Here is a 24,017-nt window from a genome sequence, read left to right on the forward strand (position 1 = left end):
CAGGCTTTTGATCACTGATTTGACCTCCACAGTATTTACAGGTCTGTTCAGATTTCCTATTTCTTCATGATGCAGGCTTAGTAAATTGGGCGTTCTGAGAGGTCCTCCATTTCATCTAGGTTTTCCATATAGTAATGCATTATTCATGTCTTATTTCTGTAAAATCAGTTTAATGCTCCCTTTTCATTTCTGATTTTAGAGTCTTCTTTCCTGTATTAGTCAATCTGGCTAACATTCTTTCAATTTTGTTGATATCTTCAAAGAACCAAATCTTGATTTTACTTTTTTCTATTGTTTTTCCATTTCCTATTTCATTTATTTTTGCTGTAATTCCTTCTACTAGCTTTTGGGTTTAGTTTTTTCTCTTTCCTCTAATAGCCTAAGGTGTAAAGTTAGGTTGGTGGCTTGAAGTCTTTTAATACAGAAGTGTAACAAATTCACATTTGGAGTAATTACCAACAGGAAAAGACTCTTGCCGCTTCGTTGATTTCTGTAAGTCTTAGTTTTGTTTTGCTTTTGCTTTTGTGAGGCACAGTCTGCTACGTATTTCAGGCTGACCTTGAACTCACCACAGTCCTCCTGCCTCAGCCTCCCAACTGCTGGGATCACAGGCATGCGCCACCACGCCTGGCTCTTACAGCAGTTTGTTTTAGGGTTAGTTGATCTTTTTTGTAGTGGATAGACTTTAACTCCCTTCTCATTTCCTTTTGTGTACATTCTATGGATATTTTCTTTATGGGTATTACATTAAACATCCTAAAACTATAAGAACTGGTTTTAAACGGATAACAATTTCAGTTCAATTGAATACACACACTCCTTCACAAAAGCCCCTCGACTTTATTACTGATGTTAAAAATTGGATCATTTTATGCTGTCTGCCCGTTATCATGGGTTTTTAGTGATTTTTATGCTTTTGTCTTTTAAATCCTATAAAAGATTTAACAGAATTTAAACCAAGATAATAATGCAGGTCTTTAGCTCTGTCCATACACTTATCTTTATAGGACAACTGTGTATTCTGACAGCATCAGATTTCTGTCTAGTATCTTTTTGTTTTGATTTGAAGAATTTCCTTGGTATTTCTTTTAAGGTAGGTCTAGATGTAATGAAGCCTCAGCTTTGATCTGGGAATGTCTTATTTTTGCCAGGTAATTTTTGATCAACAATTTTTCGTTGTTGTTTTTTGAGAGAAGGTCTCTCTGTGTAGTTCAACCTGGTCTTGAACTCGGTGATCTTCCTGCCTCAGCCTCCCACGTGCTGGGATTACAAGTATGTGCCACCACACCTGTCTAAGCAATTTTTTTCTTTCAGCACTTTTAGACAGGGTCTGGCTATGTAGTTCAGGCTGGCCTTGAGCTCACTAGGTACCCTACGCTGGCCTCAAACTCACAGTGATCCTCCTGCCTCAGCCTCCCTGGTGCTGGGATTACAGGTGTGCACCATCATACTGGGTTTATCTTTAAATATATTATCCTGGGCTGGGGATTTAGCTCAGTGGTTTCGCCGCCTGCTGCGTAAGCACAAGGACCTGAGTTCGATCCCTGGTACCAAAAATATAAATAAATAAATAAATAAATAAATAAATATACTATAATGGGCCGGGGATTTACCTCAGTGGTTTCGCTGCCTGCTGCACAAGCGCAAGGACCCAAGTTCAATCCCTGGTACGAATGAATGAATGAATGAATGAATGAGTGAGTGAATGAATGATCCTACTGCCTTCTGACCTGCAAGGTTTTTGCTGAGAAATCTACTGACAATATTATAGAATCTATCTTCTATATGAAGTCACTTTTCTCTTGCTGATTTCAAGTCTTTGACTTCTGACAGTTATAATGATGAGTCTCAGTTTGGGTATCTGGGTTTATCCTACTTGAAGTTTGAGAAGTTTTTGACCATTTCTCTTCAAAAAGCTGCCTGCCTCTTCTTCTGTGAGTCCCATAATGTATTTGTTGGTCCACTCACTGTTGTGTGCTAAATGCCTTAATTTCAGCATTTTTGTTCTTTCTCCTTTTGCATTTTAGACTCAATAATTTCAAATGACTGTCTTCAAGTTCTTTGATTCTTTCAAATCTGCTGTTGAACTCCTCTAGTGTATCTTTTGTTATTACATTTTCAGCTCCAGAATTGTCTTAAGACAATTAATTTTCCTTATTCATTTTCATATATCATTTTCCTGCTTTTGTGTAGTTGTCTCTGGGTTCTCCTTCAGCTCACTAAGCACATACATTACAAGATCATTGTGTGAAAACTCTTGTCATGTAAGTCAGAGCCCTGTGTTTCTTTAGGCTTGCTTTCTGGAGATTTATTTTGGTCCCTTTTTTTTTTTTTTTGGTACCAGGGATCAAACTCAGGACCTTGCGTTTGAGAGGCAGGTGGCATCACCACTGAGCTAAATCCCCAGGCCCTTATTTTGGTCCTTTGAATAGGCCTTGTCTCCCTGTTTCTTTGATGAATACTGAGACAACTGCTACTTCTAGTCTTTGCAGACTTCCTCTGTATAGGGAATCAGGTCCTCTTGAACCTTTTCCAGGGGCATGGGGCATGCCTGCCTTCCCTCATTTAAACGTGCTTTCACCAAGTGCCCCTTGTACTTGGCCATGACATTGTATTCCTCTGCCCATAATCTTTCCCCCGAGTCACTTGCAGTTCTGTCGCCCCCTGCAGCTCTTGCAGTGGCACCCACCACTGCTTTTAGAATCCTCCAACCCTAAATGGCAACTAGGCTGCTGTTGTCGGCAGAACTCCAAGCCAAGCAAGACACAAACCAGCCTCCCACGTGGGCCTGGACAGCACAACTACTGCAAACAAGTTCACTCTTCCCTTCCATCCCTAGGGAGGAGCTGGGGTTTGGGTGGTGGCAGACAGAGGCACCATCTCTGGATTAGGCATTCATTTCACTGCTGCTGCTGAACCGATTTCTAGAGTTTTCACAAAGCTACCTTGGTTCATGTACATTTTCTCTTCTGTGTCTCTATGGGGCAGCGAGGGACTGGTGCTTCCTTCCATCTTGCTGATGCCGCTCTGTCTTCCTTTGGATTTTGACAAGATGTTTCCAATATGCCATGCTCTGTATGGTGTCCAGCATTATTAGCTATCCCACCAGAAGGGCTGTTTTGAATTACCTTGTACAAATGCAGATATTCCTCATTTAACGACCTACCTGTTTAATGACTGTTTGGACCTATGACCAAGGCATGCTATTTGGACTTACAACCCACTGCTCAGACTTACGACCTGTCTTTTTATTTTTATTTTTTGGGGGGTGGGGAGAGTTCTGTACATCCTGTTTATAGAGCCTTAATGTGTTTTCACCTTGTTTATACAGTACTGTGAATTTTGCTGATTTTACGATACAATGCTGTAGTTTTATGTTCTGCTATACATTATAGTACTGCGTGTAAGAGGTATGTAGATAAAAGCAAAGTCATCAAGTTGGAGTTTCCTTTGACCATTTCTTTGTTCTGAATATTGTAATGTACATACTATGTACAATTCCTCATTTAGCGACCAATGCATTTAACGACCCAGTTGCAAAAACAGAACCTGGTCATTAAACAAGGAACATCTATACCATCTCTGGACTCCAGCGATTAATCCCAGTTGGTTATTTATTTTTTATTTTTTTGGACCTTGGGCTTGTGAGGCAGGCAGTGGCACCACTGAGCTAAACCCCCAGCCTCCGAGTTGATTATGATGATTTGTTTTTATCTGTTAGTCTTAACACATTGAGTTTTGCTTGCTAATGTAACCGTAGCATCTGAGTTCAACATTAATATGTGCAATATCTCTGTTCAGGTGGGCAGCTGGCTTCTAATATTCCTCCCTGGCATTGCCCTTGTAGGGTTCTGATGTGCCAGGATAACAGTAACTTATGAGTCAGGTTTCATTTTGCCATTATGGAACAGTTTTACAACTTGTTATAAAGCTATCTGAGCCTGGTGTTTTAAATTTTTAGTAATTTTTATTTGGAAATAATTACAGATTCACAAGAATTTGCACAGATAGTACAGAAAGGTCCTATGCTCCTCCATCCAGGTTCCCCTGTACCCCCATAGTTACATTACCACAATTACACTGCAGTAGCAAAGCCCAGAAACTGGCCTTGGTAAAACCTATGTACATAGTTCTGTGACAAACTGTTACCTTTCCTATGAACAAGATACAGAGCTCTTCCTTGACCAGAGTCCTCTCCTGCTGCCCGTCCTAGTCACACTCTTGTCCCATTGCCCCTGACCCAGGCAACCACCAGTTTGTCATTCCGAGAGTGTCCTATAAAGAGAACCAGGCAGTGTCTTTTGTGATTGGCTATTTTCAAGATTGCACTTGAGGGCTGGGGTTTTAGCTCAGTGGTTCCGCTACCTGCCTTGCAAGCGCGAGGTCCTGAGTTTGATCCCCGGTACAAAAAAAAAAAAAGAAAGATTGCACTTGAGCTCCAAGAACACTGTTGGTTGGCTTAATAATGTAAACGTTTTTATGCTAAGTAGTAAGTAGTCTAAGGCAGGGATATATCAGAGTGGGATCCTCCACCTACTGTGGAATATTATAGTTGCTTCCAAGTTTGCGCGATTACAGGTAATGGCGCTATGAATTATTGTGTGAAGATACACTAATTTCTCTGGGATGACTGTTCAAGAGTGTAACTGCTGCACCAAAAGTAGTACATTCAGCCAGGTGCATACCTGTAATCCTAGTACTCAGGAGGCTGAGGCAGGAGGATTGCTGTGAATTTCAGGCCAACCTGGGCTATATAGTGAGACACCATTTCAAAAAGAACCCAAACCAAAACAAAACAAAGTAGTCCATCCATCAGTCTAAGAAACTGCCACACTCTTTTCCAGAGTATCACCAGTTTACATTCCTGCTAGCAATATTGTCCCGTCAGCACTTGGTGGTATCGCTATTACTTTAACTGTTCTAATAGGTGAGTGGTGTTACCTCCTTTCCATAAGGCAGACTGTTGACCACTTTCTGCCTGCTTATTTGCAGTCCATATATCTTCCTGGGTGAAATGTCTCTGTATTTTGCCCCCTCCCTTTTTTGCTGTACTGGGAATCAAACTCAGGACCTTACACTTGCCAGGCAGGTGTGGTGCCACGGAGCTACATCCCCGGCCCTGGCCCATTTTCTATTTACATTCATTTTTCACTGTTAAGTGTTAAGGGCTCTCTACATATTCTAGTGAAGTCCTTAGCTAGATGTGCTTTGGAGTTCTTTTCTCTTGCTCAGTAGCTTGCCCTTCCATCCTGATAACATGGTCTTCACAGAGCAAGTTTTGAACCTAGATGAGGTCCAATTTCTTGATTTTTTTCCTTTCATGAATCTTGCTTTGGGTGATGTCTAATAGCCCTCATTGAGCAGGGCCTGTTTTTTTCTCTTTTTTATGGTTACATTTTTAACTATAGATTCGTTTTAATAGCTGTGAGATTCTTCAGGTTTGATATTGTCAAATCGGTGTAGACAAACGATGTCGTAGACAGTAATGGAATCTCTGTCTTCTGATGTATCTGAAGTCATCGTGTCCCTTCTGGAATTCTGTCTTGGATCTGAGGTTTTGACCCCTGCTCATTCCCAGTACTGTGTCTTTTCCCTTTTACTCATTTCTAGTCACATCTTTCCTGTTTCATAAACTTAATTTCTTCCTTCTGCTTTCTTTGGAGCATACCAGAGATCAGCCAACTTCTTCTATCGAGGACCAGAGAGTAAATACTTGGGCTTTCCAGGCCACACGGTCTGTGTGGCCTCTGTGGCGCTGCCGATGCAGCAGGAAGCAGCCACACGTGGGGCTGGGCTAGTGTCCAGGACTGGGAACAGCGTTGGCTGAAGCCACTGCTGAGAGCTTAGTTCGTCCTCAACCCTAAGTAAGAAGTGAACTGGCCTAAAACCCAACTTGACACTCTCTGTTAGGGGTTTACTCCGCTCCCTTCTGCCATTGCTGGTGGCAGAGCTCTCATCTGCTTGTCCTTCCATGAAAGATCTTCCCTGCCTGTGCTCTTGGAGGCCCTGGGACTCGCGCTCCAGTTTTCCTGCAGGTCTGCAGATGGGTATGGAGTGAGTCCTAGTGTTTGGGGCTCCTTGTGCTTCCTGACTTGGAGGGGACTTGTCTCCAATACCGCATTTTCTCATCTGGAACTTTTAGACACAACGGGTCCTCTCCTGCCGTCTTCCCTGTCATATTTTCCCGTTCATTAATTTTTTTCCTCTGCCATTAAATCTGTTAAGTTTTAAATGTCTGTGAAAATTAGTTCTTCAGTCATTTGGGGCATTCTGCTTATATCATTGTTCAATGTTCTTTTATGTCTGTAATGATCTTATGCAGCCACTTGTTCTGGCTTCGTTTGTGATTGGGGGACTTGGTGGGTGTTGTCTTGCTGTTTGCCCACTGTCGTCTGTGCTTGTGACATTGGTGGAAGGTGGGTTTCTAGGCACTGAAGGTGGCATTCAGCTCCTCTAGGGCCAGTCTGTGGTTATAGGTTTCCAGGTGACTCCTTTGGAGACAGGGTCTCCAGGTTGTGTAGGCCAGGCTGGCCTCGAACTTGTGGTGCTCTTCCTGCCCCAGCCTCCCCAGTGCTGGGATTACAAGCATGTGCCACCACAGCTGGCTTCCAGGTGACTTCGAGGGTGCTCTGGACACTCGGTGTGGGGAGGCTTTGGACTTGTTTCTCTCTGCCCAGTGTTGCTCTGCACATACCTTTAGTGTGGATTCCCAGCTCACTGTACGATAATCGAGTCTGTGTCCTCCTTGTCAGGGCTAAGAGAAAAGAACTGTTTCCCTTTAGGAGGGAGGCGGAGGCCAGACCAGGGTCAGAGTGGCTGTGGGCCACACTCACCACACTGGAGGAGGGCCCAGGGGCACAGCACCCCGAGTACACAGGGGGATGTAGGCGGCCGCCAGGTTGCAGGCAGGTGGCAGCCCCTGGGTGTCCCAGGAGCCCTGGAGGCAGGGGCTGAGGAATGGTGCAGGGTCCACCTGACATCGGCGCCAGCCCCAGTCACTGCCCTCGCTCAGGGCACCCTGGGTGGCAGCCCGAAGGATGGGCCAGGCTCTCTCTTGCCCTGTGGTCCCTCCAGGGGCCTCCCACCAGGCTTGACCTTGCACTCAGCAGCCGGAAGCAGGTCCCCAGGCTGGAGTGGGGGTCCTGGAAGAAGGCCTGGCAGATGGAGCTCTGTCCGGGGCATGCCTGCTGTGTCCTCTCCGCAGCCCCGAGGTCTCCAACCACCTTTGGGGAAGACTCGAGACTTGGGCCTCCTGCAGCCTCTTTCCCTCATGGGCAGACTCCCTCAGGGCATCTGCCTCTGCAGAGACACCAGAGGGCCCCAGGTATGCTTCCAGCGAGAGGACCCCTGGCCCTGGGTCTGCACCCCGGCCCCAAGGCCTGGTGATACAGAGGCTCACCTGCCAGGCCCGGGCCAGCTCCCCCAAGGCTACGGGCCAGAGTGCCATCCGGCAGCATGAGCTCGTCACCTACCTGTTGTTGTTGGTTCCCAGCAGGCCAGCAGAGACACCTGTGGGGCAGGTGGGCTTTGGGAGAGGCCGTGTCCCTGCTTTGGCTCCAGCACCGTACGTGTGGGAGGAGCCTGCACAACCCCACCCACCCCACACTGGGTGGCCACAGCCGGAGGGGAGGAAGTGGGAGAGAAGGCCAGCCTCTGTTCCCTTCCTGCCCCTGTCCTGGCGATCACGGTGTTCCTTGGTCACCAGCTGCTGGAGAGCACCCGTGAGAGCCGACCCCACTCTGGAGCAGCCTGGGACTTTGCCAGCTCATCTGTAAATGGGATGGGAACTTCTAGGACTAAGAAGTGTGGGGCTCATGTGTTTCGCTAAAGATGAGGCCAGTGGTTGTGGCCTTCACTGGTGTCAGCCCCTGTGGAGGGACTGTCCCGGCAGGGGCCTGGCCAGTGAGGTTCCCCCCTACTCAGAGCCTCTGGGCTGAGCTCCTCTGGCTACGTAGGCCATGTGCCCCAGGAGCCTGAGGCCCCCACTGCAAGCTAGGGTCTGCTCGGAGGCCCGTGTCTCCCTCAGCCCTGGAGGCCTCTGGAAGAGCCCTTTCCAGGCAGGTCCGATACTTGGGACGCAAACCCACTGTGATGCCAGAGGCCCAGGTCAGGCCACAGAGCCCAGTGTGCACGTCACAGGAGATGGAGACACCGTCCTCACTGGTCAGCTCGATCCTGGGCACATCCCTCCTCATCTTGGCAGGCGGCAAATCAGGGTCCAGACAGCTGTGCCCCGGCAGGGAGGAGTCATACAGCACGTAGGCCTGTGGGCCACATGGTGGCTGAGTCGGATGTGCAACCCTCAAGCTGATGTCAAGCTCCAAGTACCACCCCCTGGGGAGGCTTTGTCTCCTGCACCCCACTCTCACTGACCTGCAGGCTGGGCTCGAGGGCAAGGATTGTATGGTTCAGCTCTATGTGCAGGGCCCTGATGCCTGAGCCCACCTGGCGCAGCTGCAGAGAGAACATGTTGTGAGCAAAGTCCTTGGCCAGCAGGAGGCTGTTGCAGTGGGCACTGAGGTCCCACACCCAACCGTCGAAGGTCACCACATGCCGGGCCCCGGCCACCACGGCATGGTCTGGGGAGAGGAGCCAGGCAGGCTTAGCACCCGAGAGCCAGGACCTCAATGTCATGCGCCCCCACCTTGAGGGTGATTCTGCCTGTACCAGCCTCAGGCTGACCCCACCCAGATAAACCACTCCTGGCTCTGTATCAAGGGGCTGGGCTTGGGGCACATGCTCGTTACCCACACCGGGCAGCCCAGCCGTGGTACCACCTCTGCTTCACACAGGAAGAAACTGAGTCCTAGAGAGGTCAGTGGCCTTGTGGGTCATCCAGCAAGCCTGAGTAGGATGCAAACTTCCCCTAGGGTTCCTAGAACAGCCCCAGTCCCAGGAGGGTGGTTGGCTGCAGGCCCAGCCTCACAGCAGGTCTGGACTCAATTAGCGCCTTCCGCTGTGCTGCAACTGGAGGTCAGCCTTCTGCTTCCCCAGCAGGGCCCTCGGGGAGGGAGCTGGCCTGGAGCCCTAACTGCTCTGCACACCCTCTGCTGGGCCTGGGATCAGGTCTTAAATTCTGGACAGAGGTCAGGCTGTGTGTCCACAAGCGCCCTCGAGGCCTAGCACAGTGATGCTGAGCCTTCCAGGCTCCCAAAGAGCAGAGGGGCTCCCAGGGTAGGACTCACACTCCAAGGGGCTCCCCAGCAGGTGGTGGCGGAGCCCATACCACTCGGCCAGCATGTTGGCCCTGTACAGCTCTCGGAGCAGCCGCAGCAGCTTCTCCTCTACCAGGTAGCTGGTTACCTGGAGCACATCCAGGGTCTCGTCCGCTGCAGGCAGCAACGGCAGCGGCAGCGTCACCACCACTGAGCAGTCCCTGGAGGAACAGGGAGGAGCTGGAGACCCCGCCAGTCAGGGGTGAACCTCCCTTTGTTGTTTAGCAGGAGCATCGGCGCCCCTCTTAGGGCCTGGTCTGTTGTCACAAGCTGAGCGGAGGTGGCTGGGCATGCAGGCAAAGCGCCCTGGTGTCAGGACCCTGCTGTCTGGCCTCGTGCTGGGTGCCCACATGCAAGCCCTGCCCCAGAGGGCGTAGACACCCAGGCCCAAGCCTGCACGCTGTGTCCTGGGGGCACAGGGGCACAGGAACATCCACCATGGAACTGAGGCCGCTGAAAGTTCTGTAGTTGAGAGGAGGCCTTGGCGCCTTCTGAGGTTGTGAGACGGGGGTCAGGCCGACCTCAGCTCACAGGGACGGTGGAGGGGCCTCATTCCCCTTCTCCTGGGAAGTGGCCCAGAGCCCTGCCTGCTGCTTGTGCCCCTTCTCAGCACCCCCACCTGTTGGCGACGGCTCCCTCTCACCAGGTGGCCCCTAGTCCCATTTTCCTTCTCCACACAGGGGCTAAAGGGAGGGTTTTTTTGGTTTTTTTGAGACAGGGTCTCGCTAGTTCAGGGTAGTTCAGGCTGGCCTTGACCTTACTGTGTATCCCAGGCTGGCCTTGCCCTTGGGTGATCCTTCTTCCTCAGCCTCCCAAGTGCTGGGATTATAGGTGTGCACCACCACGCCCAGCCAAAGGAGGCTTTCTCTTATTTTGGTACCAAGGATGGAACTCAGGACCCTGCAGGCGGAGAACCACTGAGCTAAATCCCCAGCCCTAAAGGGAGCTTTTTAAATGAAAAGCTGGTCACATCCTTCCCCAATTCAAACTGTTCTGTGTGTTCCCGTCTCAGAGGGACACCACAGACTTCTTGAAGACCTGGGCCCCAGGAGCTATCAGTCCTAGGCTCATCTACTCACCCTCCTCCACGGCCTGCTCGGGTCCCACCAGCTTCCCGGGTTCCTCAAGCAGGCCTGCACGCGCCCGACCCGGGGCTTTTGCAGTGCCAGAACTCCTGCTTCACCTCCTTCGAGCCCTGGCTCACAGTCCACCTCGTCACCAGAGCCACCCACAGCTGTACCACTGATGGTGCCCCTCAACCCACAGTGCTGCCCGCCGGTGTACGTAGCACTTGCTCCCAACCTACAGGTCAGGACTGGTAAACCACGCAGCAGACCACAGCCAGCCCATGGCCTGGTTTTGGATGGCCTGCAAGCCAAAAATGGTTTTTACATATTTAAAGGTATTAAAAATAAGCTAGAATGTATACAGTCACAGAGCCTAAAATGTTCACGGTCGGGCCCTCAACAGGGAGGGGGCCCACTGTGTCCATCTCATTCAGTGCCCGAAATGCTTGCTTGGAGAAAGTGCTCCTAAAATACCTAAGGAATGAAGACTGGCCCTCAGTTTTCTCATCTGTAAAATGGGGACTGCAGATGCTCGTGGGGCAGGGCTGCTGGAAGGACTAAGTGGGCTCTAGGTGTAGAGGCGTTCGGCAAGGTGCCGTGTGGGCAGGGACACAGATGTCTCTCCTGGTCCCGAGTTACCTGGCTGAGAAGTGGAACATGCGCAGCAGGGGTCTGCAGAGCCACCTCAGTGCCCTTGAGAGCGTGGCTTCTGCCCAAGACAGGGCCTGCTGGGCAGCCGGGGGGGGGGGCGGGCGGGGGGGGGCAGGTCCACCGTTGCCGGGCCAGGCCACCTCCCACCCCCTTGCCTCACCTCACCAGCTCTAGGGCTGCCCCAGTGGGCCTCAGCCCCCGGCCACCTGGCGGTGTGGGCACCCAGGCCTGCAGCCACCGCAGGGCCTCTTCCGCCTGTCCCCACCACACCTTGTCCAGGGGCTGCAGTGCCACCTCCAAATAGGCATCCTTCAGCGTGGCCAGGGGCCCTGCAACAGCCCACCGCCGCCTGCCGTGAGGCCTCGGGCCTGGATGGGAGTCCCCTGCCCACAGCCCTGCCACCCAATCCAAGGAAACAGGGCCTGCTCCAGAAGGTGGTGGGAGAGAGGCACTGCAGACAAGAGGGGTGTCCTCTCAAAGGCTCCGCTACAAGGCTGGCGCTTGTCTGGAGCCAGAAACCTGCCTAGAATCCAGTCTGAGGGGTCCTTGAGCCTCAGCTGTGTTTGGGTGGCGTGCTTCACCCTGCACGCCTGCCTGCCTGCTGGAGACACAACCTCGGGGCCAGAAGGCAGAGGCTGCCCATGCAACAGTACCCACCAAACCCAGGGCGCTGTCTCAGCAGGGCTTCCCTGGTGGGCAGCATCTCTCAGGGTATTGTCACAGGCACCTGAGTGCATCCTGTGTGACGGCACTGGGGCCTCCCTGGGCGTCACCCTGGAATGGTGAGGGCCTTTGGGTACTGAATGTTTGCTAAGCAGGGCTATTAGCTTGGGGTCTGGAAGGACGGCAGTGGCATCCTGCATGGGGATGAAGGCCAATGAGGGGCGAGGCCCAAAGGACCAGGCCTCCTTCCTGACCGAGACAGTGCCCGGTCGCGGTCCTGGTCCAGGGTGTGCCCCTCCTGCACTCATGGTCCAGCTCAGTCCGCAGCTGCTCCAGCTCCGCTTGCAGCCCCTCCAGGTGGTGTGGCAGGTGGCGGGTCAGCACCAGCTGCACCTGGCTGCGGCCCCACCAGGGGGCCACTGCCTGGCTGCTCGCCTGTAGAGTCCCCAGCCCTGCCTCGGACAGCTGCAGCAGGAAGCCCGCCGTGCTGTCCAGAACACCCATCGGCTGCACCTAGGCAGGGAAACTGAGGCAAGAGCAGGGTGGAGGCCGAGGATACAGCACTCCAGACCCTCGTGCCTGGGTGCGGGGGGCAGAGCCAGGCCAGAGCGGGCTCCACACACATGCTTCCCTGTTCTGCCTCATGGTCTACCCATCAGCTGCTGGAATCTTCTCACTTAGTCCCCCATGCTTCTGAGCTTCTCTTCCAGCTGGGTTTGCACCTGAGACCCAACCGCTGCGATCCTGGTCTGTGGGGACAGAGGAACGGCCTGGGGCTCTAGGCCTCATGGGAAGGAAGTGGACAGAAGGCTCTCAGAGCCAGCTGGAGGGCCCAGGATGGTGTGGGCTGTGCTCTGGGGCCGTCAGTGCTGGTTTTCTGGGCATGGAGGCACCTGAAGGAGAGACCACCAGCAGCCCCGGCCCTGCCCAGCCCTCTCCCCTCCACATGGTCCAGCAGGGGCCCCGGGCAGCCATGCGCCGCCCGGCGGAGGCTCTGGTTGGCAGCCTGCAGCGCCAGGCGTCCCAAGGGCTGGAGCGGCTGCTCCTCGTCCTGGAGAAGGGCCTCCACCTCTGCTGCCCACCCATGGGCACACACCTGCAGCACCATGCTCTCCTCTCTGCCCCCTGGCACCAGGAAGAGACCTGTGGTTGCACGCATGCCTTCTCCATCTGCATCCCCAGCTGCCCACTCCTCCTGCACTGTGCAGCCTGCTGTAGCTCCCCAGTGGTCCAGGCAAAGCCTCAAAGCCCTAAGACTCAGGGTCTTGAGCTGCACCACCTGAGCTCTCCTGCTCACCCGAAACTCCCATGTACCCGTCTCCATCAGCACGACCAGACCCTCCCAGGGTCACCTGACCCGGCAGTAGCACAGGCAACTACGGGGGAGTGGGGGTGCCATGGAGTCCTAACAGAGGGTCCTCAGGGTTCTGAGCACCCAGCACCCCACCTGTCTTCTCTGGCACCATGGCGGGGCCTGTCCCAGCTAGCTGAGTAGGACCTGGCCACTTCCACTTACCATCCTCGGGGGCCACGGAGGCTTGGAGGCAGCTGGGGATGCGTGACACAGCCAGCCTCACCTTCTCTTCTCCTCTGCTCTGTTCGTGCTGCCCTCCAGCTGGGCCAGGGTTTGGGAAGCTGAGGTGGAGAGCCAACCCTGCAGGCCAACCCACTGGGTCGTGGGGCCTCGGAGCTGCAGGGGATGGAGGGAAAGCAGTGGGTACCCACACCCCTGGGGCAGGGGACCTCCACCCTCACCCTGCTGCAGGGCTCAGAATCCCCTCCAGGTGCAGAAAGTCTCAGGGAAAAACCCATAGAGCCCAGCAGCACAGTGGCACCTCCACCCAGGGGCCCTGAAACTTCCTGCTGCCCTGGCTGCCCTCCAGAGATGGCTTTAATCAGTCGGGGACCCTGGGTACCAGCCCAGGCTTTAGGTTTGCACCAGAGCCGCTGCAAAGGTGTCAGCAAGGTCAAGGAGACCCTGTGGGGGCCTCCCAGCATCCAGCGCAGGTCACCGAGCAGAGCAGCCAGGTCTTGCAGGGAGGGACACAGGGCGGGGTTGGTCTGCCAGGGAGTTGGGCAAAGTCAAGAAAAGCTGCAGAGCCCCAAGAGAAGGTGACACCCTGCAGTGGGGAAACAAAAGGCTGGGGAGAAGCCCCCTCCCCGCCCTGTATTCTAGTTCAGACAGCCAACAAGCTGCAACCTTGAATCAGGGAGTCACCCTCTGGACCTCAGCTTCAAAGTCTATAATGTGATACAGAGCAGTGGTTCTCAAAACTCAGCAAGAATCAGAATCGCCCTAAGTGTGTGTGTGAGAGAGAGTGAGCGAGAGGGAGAGGGAGACTGAAATAGATACGGGTTGTATTCCTCAGGGATATGTTGAAGTCCCAATTCCTTAGGACTGTTACTGTGACCTTTGGGAATAAGCTCTTTGTAGATGTAACTGAGGAAAGACGAGGTCATACTGGACCGAAGTGGGCCAAGGATCCGATGGCTGCAGTCCTTATAAGAAGGCTATGTGACAGCCAAGGCAGACTGGAATGACTGCCCCAAGCCAACACTGCCAGTGGCACCAGAAACTGGAGGCGGCAGGGAAGCACTCTCCCCGAGGGCCACTGCCTTGCTGACGATTTGGCGCCCAGGGCATCCAGAACTGTGACAGAAGTTTGTTGTCTTAAGCCCCTAGGTTGGTGGTAATCTGTCACAGCGGCCCCAGGACTCTAATGCAGCTTAGTAGACACAGGCTCCTTCCCCAGAGGCCTCCGGGTGCTGGGCGGGGCTGCAGCCCAGGGATCTTCATGAAACCTAATGGGGCAGCCTGATTGCAGTGCGGAGGGCATCTGGCCTGGTGGCTGCCCATCCGCAGCTCACCCCTCGGTATTGCTGGGTAAGGACCCCACCGCCTGCTATGTGGCTGGGTGAAGCCTGACCTCCCTGAACCTGTCCCTCGCTGCCCAGGGGCTACCATATTGCTACGAGAACCAAACAAGACAGGGAGAGACTTCTATCCTCTCTAAGGAGGAGGGCCCCAGAGCGGGGCAGGTGACACAGGCAGGAACCACCAAGAGCTGCTCGGGATGGAGAAGGCAGAAAAGTAGCTCTCACTAAGTGCCCAGTGTGTGCCAGCCCACAGGGGTCTCTCTCCCAGGCTACCCTGGCGAGTAGAGGGGACTGTCAGCCCCACAGAACGAGGGCCTCCACTGAAAAGCTGCTGAAACAGCCAGAGCTGCTGGGCCAGTGAACCCCAGCCCAAAAATACAGTCCTTGTCCAGCTCCGGATGCCAGGGAAGGGAGGGAGGCGTCAGGCGCAGCGGTTCAGCAGAGTGAAGCTCTGGCCCCAAGCTTGGGGCGGGCCTGCAGTTCCAGTGATGACCACTAGATGGCAGGGGAGCCCAGGCGGTGGATCACAGCCCAGGGAGGATCGTGAGGGACAAGGGGCATGTTCCCCAGTGCAGTCTGTGGCCCACACTCACTTCCAGCTCCCCAGAGAAGTCAGATGCATGGGGCCTGCTGTGGTTGTAGAGGGTCAGGCTGAGATTCAGGCCATGGTCCAAGTCCGGAGCGAGGCCCAGATGGCAGTGGGAACGCAGCAGGAGCTGCCCGGGGCCCAGGCTGAGCGCGCCGGAGACAGAGAGGTCCTGGCAGGGCGACCCCAAGCCGGGAGTGACGGAGCTGCAGGGACAGCAGCGTCCTCTCCCTACTGGGACCGTGCACAAGAACTAGGGCAGCAGCCTGGGGGGTCTCCCAGCCTCCACTTCTGCCTCACCACAGCCCTCCCTTGCCTGGCAGCAGGACAGGCCTCTAAGAAATGCATATCCAACATTTCCTCACACACAGAGCCTCATTTTCCCTGCTTAGAAGAGAAGCCAGGCCCGCTGCTGGGCCAGTGGGCCGCAGTGTCTCCTAACTGCACCTCCTCGTCCGGTCGACCCCACCATGTTCTTCACACACCTCACCCCCGCTGGTGCCCAGGGCCCAGCTCCCCGACCTGTCCTTCCCGTGTCCATCCCAGGCTCTGACCCAGGCCACACAGCTCTTGCCTGTTCTATGGCCTCCACCCCTGACTGTGCCCAGGACAGCCACCTGCTGTCTCACACTCACAAGGACCTATTCATTACTCGTGGCCTAGGGGCTGGGGATGTAGCTCAGTGGCACCACGCCTGCCTGACAAGCACAAGGTCCTAAGTTTGATCCGGTACCAGGAAAAACAAAGTTTCAGGCTCGTGGCCTAGGGTGCTTGCATGGTACAAGGGAAGTTACTGCAGGGCACATAAAGCCTGGGGCACTTAATATCTGTCCCTTAGGAGAATGGGTGGGGCAGGGGGCGGGAGGGAAAGAGGCGGACAGAGAAATGGGAGGATAGGAACGCCGGGGAGGATGGAGGGACAGAAGAGCCAGCTGACATAGCCAGGAAGAGCCGGGCAGGAAGAGCCCCGGCAGCTCCCCACCCACAGTGGCGCCAAGGTTCTCCTCCTTGCACTCCCGAATCCCAGGCACCCTATGTGCTGGAACCGAGAGCCTCTTCCACCCCCACACAAACACCAGAAGCTCCCGAGAGACGTGCCCTGGCCAGTCACCCAGAGGCCAGATGGCAGAGCCACCACGCTGGCATCTGACCGCCCCCCAGGCCCTGCGCCCTGCACGAGCTGCCCCCCACCCAGGGCCCCGGCCCTCCCCTCCGGCGGCCCCTTCCCCAGGGCACTCACCCTGGGCAGCTCACACAGCCCCAGAGTCCACGTGGAGTGGCCGGCGCCTCTGGAATGAGGGGACACACAGGGCAGGGCTGTGAGGGGGTGTCCAGGCCAGCCCTGGGGGACCTCAGCAGGCAGCCAGAACCCCAGCGTGGAGCCCTTGTCACAGCGGCTGCCAGGGCTCTGGGGCAGGGCCCGGTGTCTCAGAGCGGGAGGTGGCGCAGGAGGGAGGGCCTGCAGGGCAGCTGTCCTCATTTCCACATGGCCGGTTCCTGCCTGGCTCTGCAGAACACCCCTCGCGGCGAGCGAGAGCCCCAGATGGGCAGCCCCATGCCCCACCTTCAAGTCCATGTCCTCTGCTCCCAGCGCTAGTCTGAGGGGCTCTGGTGTGCTGTGCACCTGCCTTATCCCCCAGAGTCCTCACTGCAGTCCACTGGGAAGGGGCTGTACTCACTTCATAGATAAGAAAGCAGGCTCGGCACAGAAACGAGGGCCGGGGTCGCACAGTGCAGCTAGCAGTGAGCCCTGGACCCTGGGGCCCCTGAGCCGGTGCTGTGGGCAGCAGTGGCGCCTGTGGTCACTGCCGACCTGGCATCTTGGCTTACCTTGTATGTGGCGTTCTGCTGCACCCGGTGTCGGCCCCAGCTCAGATCCAGCTGCTCGCTGAGCACAGCCGGGGGGTGTGTGAAGGCCCCGCAGGCCCGGAGGGGGCCCAGGCCCCAGGGCCCTTGGAGCTGGCAGGGAGACAATGGGGTGTGAGTGGGGCCCTCGCAGAGGCTGGGAGCCGGGTGGCCCAGGCGTGGCCAGGCATCAGCAGGTACATACCTGCCCCGAGAGGCGGCCAGGCAGCTGACCCAGGCCGAGCTGTGTGCCGAGCACCTGTGGGCCCAGGTGAGCTGCAGGGTCAGGGGCTGTGCTCTGTCCCAGGCCAGCTGCACCTGCATGGGGGAGGAGAAGCTCATCCCATCCCTGGAGGACCTGGGGTGGGGAACCCGCACTGCTGCTCTCTGCAAGAGCCCGGGCCCCACAGATGGGAGAGCAGGTGCATTTGGAGAAAAATGCTGAGCTTCAGGGCCACACTCAGCATTGCCAGAGACAGAGCCAGGGGAGGCCCTGCCGGTGCCTCAGGGCCCTGTGCAGTCCCTTGTCTCACCCATCGCCTGACCGCATCTCCCATCACTGCCCCTGCCTTATCTCTGACTCGGCTGCGTGCCTGGCTTTCCACCCGCAGGGCCTTGGCACTTGTCATCCTCCAGCTCCACGCAGCTGCCCCCCCAGTCCTCCGCTGCTGAGCCACCTCCCCAGGGACCCTCACTGACCGCTGGCCCAGCCGGTCAGACCCTCAGTGTCCTCAGCTTGCTTTGTGGTGCTTATGGCAACTTCTGAACGGTTCGTTTTCTCATTTGCTTGGGTTCTGCCTGTTCTCCCTGACCTGCTGTTGTGCACTTCGCAGATGAGAAAAACTGGCTCAGAGAGGCTCCGGGTGCTGCCGAGGCTGCCCGCCAGGTGGGGGTCCAGTGCCCTGCACCCCCTGCCCACCCCGAAGGGCAAACGGTTCCCCCTTAGGCACGAGACCAAGCTGCAGGTGCAACGGAGCACTGCTGAAGGAACGGGCGAGGGCGGGCCCTTGAGGTGCCTGGCCTCAGACACCCCCGATTCTGGAGTCACTGTCACTGAGGAATCAGTCACCTTTCCTCCCAGCCACGCAAAGCTCCGCTCACTGGCTGGCTTTGCCTGCCATCCCTGCTCCTGGCGAGGACCCTGGCCTCAGCGTGCCACCAGGGCAGGGTGAAGGGGTGGGCCAGGGCCAGGCGGGCAGCCAGCTCACCCTTCCTCAGCTGCAGAGAGGAGGAGATCGCCACCTGGGGAGGGCACAGCTGAGCCAGGGTCTGCTCCCAGCCGGTCCAACCCCAGTGTTCCCTCCAGTCCTGCTGCCTACCTGGTCCCTGCTGTCCCAGCTGACAGCCAGCTCATCTTGGTGGCTTCCGCCCTTGTGCTCTGCGGTCAGGAGGAGGCTGCAGTGCTGCGGCAGGAGGAGTGGCAGCTGGTGGGCGAGGGCCACTGGGTGATGGGGACATAGAGAGTGGCCCATGAGCTGAGGACAATGCTCCAGACAAAGGCGCACAGGGGACTCTGAGTGGACACCAACTCAGGCAGGCAGCCCCACCCTCGGGGAAGTTCTCCCAAACTCAGACACTGCATGCACACTCAGGCCCCACCCCACTAAACTACCTGCTGTCTGTGGGAGCCCCAAGGCTCCCTCTCCCCAATTGGGCTCTGTCCCCTAGAGGCGGAATCTGCTTCCCCAGCCTGGTCTGGTGCTGGCCTCATGACCTATGGGAACTTGGTGAGATCAGTGGAGCCCCAGTCTGGAACCTTAGCTTCAAGAGGCATCAGCTTCCACTTCCTCTCTCGCTCCCCTGCCCAGCCTCCACTAGACAAACCCAGGCTGGCCTACGGGACAGTGACATCATGCTGTTTCAGCTGAGGCTGTTAGGTTAGCTAACAGCCAGCCAGTCCTCAGGTGGGTCAGTGAAGCCAGAGAAACAACAGAGCTGCCCAGAGGATCTGCAGCCTTGTGAGCACTGACAGTGATTTTCACCCACTGAGATCAGGGATGATTTGTTACACAGCAGTAGCTAACAGATGCAGCCCGACACCTGACAGCCCATGCCACTCCGTACACCCATACCCCTCAGGAGCACCCCTCCTGTGCCTCAGCTGGGCATCCCCTGCCCTCACTCCATCCTGAGCCGTGACACAGGAGGTACCTCATCGCCAAAGCTTCCCAGCGGACAGTCTGCACCCCAGATTTCATCCCTCACCTTCCAGGGTGAGTCCAGCTCTGGCCCCCACCAGGCAGTCTGCTTTCCCACATCCCAATCAGGAGTCCACTGTGCCCCTCAGCAGAGAGCAGACTGAGTCCTCTGCATGAAGCTCCATCCATCACAGGTCACTCACAGGCCCAGGAAGTTGGGCCCCGAGGCCCTGGCTGATTCTCCTGACATCAACATCCTGTGGGTGGCAGCCACTTCCGTCCCCCCAGGCAGAACTGGCGTCCCTCACTCCCTCCAGACTCTGACCCCAGCCCAGGCTCCAGACACCACGAGGGACTGCAGGCTGTTCAGCCCCTCAAGGGCCATGTGCCCTCACGCATGCGCGCACACCCACTGTGTGCACACCCACGCGCCAGCTGCCCTGGCTTGCTGAGGATCTGCTCCTCCCCATCCTCTCCCCTGGCACACAGGTGGCAAACCCACAGGCCACCCAGCAATCTGTGCCCCACAGGACGGGGTCTACACTGTCCCCACAGCTGTCCTTGGGATGCCTGCCCTTCCATCTTAAGAGAACCCCAGCTCCTTGTGTGACTGGGTCCCGTCCCCACAGCCCCTGCAGTCTGGCCACACTGGCCTTGCCGCTGCTGCTCTATCCCAGGCTCACTGCCACCCCAGAGGCTTTGCACCTGCTCCCTGTGCCTGCAATGCTGCTCCTCATATCTCCACCTTGCCGGCTCCTTGTCATTCAGGTCTCTGCTTGGACATCACCTCCTCAGAGGGCCCTCCCAATCTACCACCTAACCCTGCAACCCCATAGCAAGTTCTGCTTGTCTCCCAGCTCTCCCTCTCCCCTCCTGTCCCCTCCCCCTCTGTCTCTCTTTCTCTTTCTGTCTCTCTCTCTCTTTCTCTCTGTCACACCTGACATGTTTCCCTGCTCACTGCCTGTCTCTGAGGGCCCAGACCTGGCCACCTTGTTTCCCAGTGGATCTCCAGTGACTGGAACAGCAGCTGGGACAAGCCACTGCCCATGGATGGCTTGCTGAGGTATCAAGTGTGGGGCTGAGCCACTTAGAGCCCCAGGGACACTCACCCTGCAGGCTGAAGTTCTCAGAGGGCTTGGGGACCAGCCCAGAGAGGCTCCCATTGAAAGCCACCTCCTGGCCATCCCACAGCACTGTCTGGTACAGGTGCCAAGTCCCCTGGGCTCACCTGTACCTGGTGTGCAGGACCAGCTCCCTGGAAAGGGCGTTGAGCTGGAAGGGAAGGGTGGGCAGGGTCAGAGCAGAGCAGGAACAGGCTGCAGAGAAGGGACTGTGTGTGGATCCTTCACAGCTTACTACGTGGTCACGTGTGTCAGGGGTCCTAGAGCCAAATGCTCCCTAATGACCAGAATTTGGCTGAAGGAAGAGGCACGGAGGAGTATGACCAACAGGACGTGGTGGCACGGCACACCCCTGTGGAGAGGACAGCCACCTCTTGGCTCTGCCTGCACACGGTGTAGCTCTGGGCAGATCCCCTAAACTTGCCGAGCCCCAGGTTGCTCATGTGTAAGATGGGGGCAAACACAACAGTGCCAAGTCAGGCACGGTGGCATACATCTACCAGTAGTCTGGGAGGCTGAGGCAGGAGGATCATAAGTTCAGGCCCAGCCTGGACCACACTGTGACACAGTGAGGCACTTTATCAAAATAAAGAGGGCCAGGAATGTAGCTCAGTGTGAAGGCCCTGGGTTCAATCCCCAGTACAGGAAAAAACAAAAACCAGTGCCAGGCGCTGAGGGAAAGACTGAAACCTCAGGGCCTGACCAGGAAGGGGGTCCTGGGCTCAGTTTCCTGAGCATGGAGGGAACAGGTATGATGCCTCCGCCCAGCACCCAGCCCCGGGCAGACAGCCAAGGCCTAGGCCTGGCCCTTAGGAGCTCCCAGGTTGTTGGGGAGAACCCAGAGACGGGCGACGTGACGGGGTGACAGCGGTGGGCGCCAGAAATACTCAAGGGATTGAGGGATGTAGAGGAAGCTGGGGGGTGGCGTGAGGGTACTGGCCAGGACTGCCAGGGAGTGGTTTTCTCCTAAATGTCGCAAACCCCTTTCCTGTTTCCTCAGTGGTCTCTCTGCTGCCACCTGTAGGCCCCTCTCCACATAGCAGCCAGAGATCTGAGATTTCATCCGGGCCCTCCAAGGCTCGCAGTATCAGAGTGAAAAGCTGCTCCCGCTGGCTTCCACCACACCCCACCCAGATGCCTGGCTCCAGTCCAGTAGCTTCTTGGCCACTTTTCAAACTCATTCCTACCCCCAGGCCCTTTGCATGTGTTGCTCCTTCTGCCTGGAATGCTCTTCCCCCAGATTTTCAAATGGCTGACACTTGTCATTGGGGTGTCACTTAAGCGTCACCTCAGGGATGCCTTTCCTGGCTACCTGGGATAAATCAACCTCAGAACATGGGCACTCACCTGGATTTGGCTTTTTTCCACAGTATATATCTTATATCACCATTTGGCATATACAGTAACAGTACTGGGGATTGAACCCAGGGCCTTTGCACTGAGCCACACTCCCAGCCTTTATTTGTCTGTGTATTTTTGAGACAGGGTCTTGCTAAGTTGCCCAGGCTGAGCTCAAGCTTGTGATCCTCTGGCCTCTGCCTATGTGCCATGCCCAGCTCGTATTTTATTTACATGATGTTATTTTGTCAACTGTTCCTACCAGACTGTACCCTTGATGACAGTCAGGAGTCCGAATCCTGTTCTAAGCCACATCCCTGCTTCTGGAATAGTGCCAGGCATGTAGTAGATGCTCAATTAATAATGCAGAAGGAAGGAAGGAAAGATGGATAAGAGGAATAGCTGAGACTCCATCCCAGCAAGCCTGCCCATTTCACAGGCTGTCTGCACTGGGTCTTCCCAGGAAACTGCACTCTAGCACAATTCCTCTTTTCACAAAGGGCTGCTGCAGGTGGCCCCTGGCCTGCCCAGGCCATTCCCCACTTACCTGGGGGAAGGTCTGCTCCGGCTTGATGGTGGTGGTGAGACCAGCCTCAGGGGCCAACAGGCTGGTGCTGATGTGGAAACGATGGTCTTCTACTCCTAAGTCAAAGGTGCCCTCAGCTTCACCCTTAGAGGACTGTAGCTAGTCACAGAACAGCACACACGAGATTTCATCAGGTCTCTGATGAACATTCAGGCAGATGCTGGCTCAGGCTGCAGGCCCTGCCTCCCAGAGCTCCAGACCCATGAGAGCCTCAGCTTCCTGGTCTGGACAAACTCCAGTGAATGAGGGTCTTGAGCCTCCGCTTAGGCCAGCAGGTGTGGCCATGGCCACATCTTTCAGCTCTCTTCCCATCCCCTGTCTACTGAAACACTGCCTTGAAGTTAGCTGCTGGCCTAGGGCCAGCTGGCAAGAATTCTAGTTGCAGTACCGCTCTCGGCAGCAGGGGGCAGTGTAGCACAGAGGATAATGCTCAAGGCTTGGCTTCAAACAGACCTGGGTTTGTCCTATGTGGGAGTGATCTATAGCTGGTTCCTTAGCCACTCAAGTCTTAGCCTTCTAATTTGATAAATGAGGATAATGATACCTACTTTATTAATGGATTATTGTGAAAATCTTATGAAATAATGTGCCAACTTCCAGGGTGGCTGAATAGCAGAATCATTTGGGCAGGTACTAAAATATAGATCCTGGGCTCCTGCTTGAGACCCATAGAAACACACTCTCTGGGAAGAGGGTCAGGAGTTAGTATTTACACAGGGCTGGCCAGATGCATAGGTACTTTCGTGGTTAGCGTGTAAAACTGTTCAACAGCATCTCATCTTGAGTGAGCTATCAGACAAACACAGATGAGAGTGTTTTGCAAATGAGCTGCTGGGATGCATTCAAATTGTCAGTGCAGCAATGTCGAAGGTGGTTAGTGATAATGAAACGTTTGAAACATTTACAAAAATATGATGGGGGAAGAGCAGTATGATAAAGTAAAATGTGGGTAAGAGTTCACTGTAAAAGCATCTCAATTTTTTTGCTGCCTGAAAGTTCCATTAGAAAATGTTGGTGGGGGAAGGTAAGATTGGGGAAGAAAGTTCTGGATCAGGAGTCACTCCCTTAGGTCAACCTAGGCCTGCAGCTGGATTTTGTAAATAAAGTTTTCTTGTCACACACTCATGCTCGGTCACTGACACATTGTCTGTAGCAGCTTTTGTCTTACAATGACGGGGCTAAGTCTGTGAGAGAGATGGGATGAGCAGCAAAGCCAAAAAAAAAAAAAATTACTGCCTGGCCCTTTCTAGTGAAAGTCTGCAGACCTCTGCTCTGGATTAAGGAAATGAGACACAAGGCAACAAGTGTACTGTGTGACCCTGGCTTGCATCCTGCAGTTAAATCCTGGGTTTAATGTTTGAAAGAACATTACTGGGACCCTGGGAAACATTACCCTGAGCTATATTTAGGTAATAGTACCATTTCAGTGTTAAATGTGCTGAATTTTGTAGTAACACCATGTTTTGTTATGGAATCCTTGCTACAGTATTTACAACACTTGCTGCAGTATTTATGAATAAAGAGGTTCAGCGTCTCCAGATGACTCCATGTAACTCTCAACAATGCAGAAAAACGTGCACGTACATCGGTACAAACTTTTACAACATGGCTCTATATATTCACTATCCTATAACTGTTGAAATATGGGTTGAAATTATCCAAAGTAAAACTTGGGGTGAGACAGAGACCTTCCCTGCATGATTGTGCAGTGCTGGGGAAGACTGGGGAGCATGCACACAGTGCACCAGCATGGGAGACGGCTGGTACACAGTAGCCGCCTACAAACCCCGGTGGCTGTGGCCAGGACTCAGGAGGGCATTTAACAGGACCCAGTGGGTAGTGGGAATGTGAGGGGACCAGGTGGCCTGTGTGATCACTGTCCTTCACTGAGCAGCTAGTATGTGCCAGGCCTTGTGTCAGGTGTAGGTAT

General features: G+C 54.9%; 1 protein-coding gene across 3 annotated transcripts; it reads right to left on the reverse strand.

The window, feature by feature from the left end:
- Positions 1–3,681: 3,681 nt before the first annotated feature.
- On the reverse strand, positions 3,682–18,194 carry Apoltp (apolipoprotein lipid transfer particle homolog). 3 transcript variants are annotated; one of them, XM_087202760.1, is made up of 6 exons: positions 16,300–18,187; positions 15,067–15,231; positions 13,113–13,286; positions 9,186–9,376; positions 8,374–8,454; positions 3,682–8,264 (listed from the first exon to the last, which is right to left on the reverse strand). In XM_087202760.1, the coding sequence occupies exons 2-6, from the start codon at positions 15,093–15,095 to the stop codon at positions 8,248–8,250; spliced, it is 492 nt and encodes a 163-aa protein (XP_087058886.1). In that variant the 5' UTR covers positions 15,096–15,231; positions 16,300–18,187; the 3' UTR covers positions 3,682–8,247. The 3 variants fall into 3 exon arrangements, with proteins under 3 accessions (XP_087058886.1, XP_087058885.1, XP_021100109.2); XM_021244450.2 differs by lacking the exons at positions 3,682–8,264; positions 8,374–8,454; positions 9,186–9,376 and having other exon boundaries at positions 11,058–13,286; positions 16,300–18,194; XM_087202759.1 differs by lacking the exons at positions 9,186–9,376; positions 13,113–13,286; positions 15,067–15,231; positions 16,300–18,187 and having other exon boundaries at positions 8,374–9,168.
- Between the last annotated feature and the right edge of the window lie 5,823 nt (positions 18,195–24,017).

This window comes from Heterocephalus glaber, unplaced genomic scaffold (genome assembly GCF_053883595.1).
Source record: "Heterocephalus glaber isolate CG9 unplaced genomic scaffold, H.glaber_assembly_v1.0 deba00001781, whole genome shotgun sequence".
In the NCBI taxonomy this organism is placed as follows: domain Eukaryota; kingdom Metazoa; phylum Chordata; class Mammalia; order Rodentia; family Bathyergidae; genus Heterocephalus; species Heterocephalus glaber.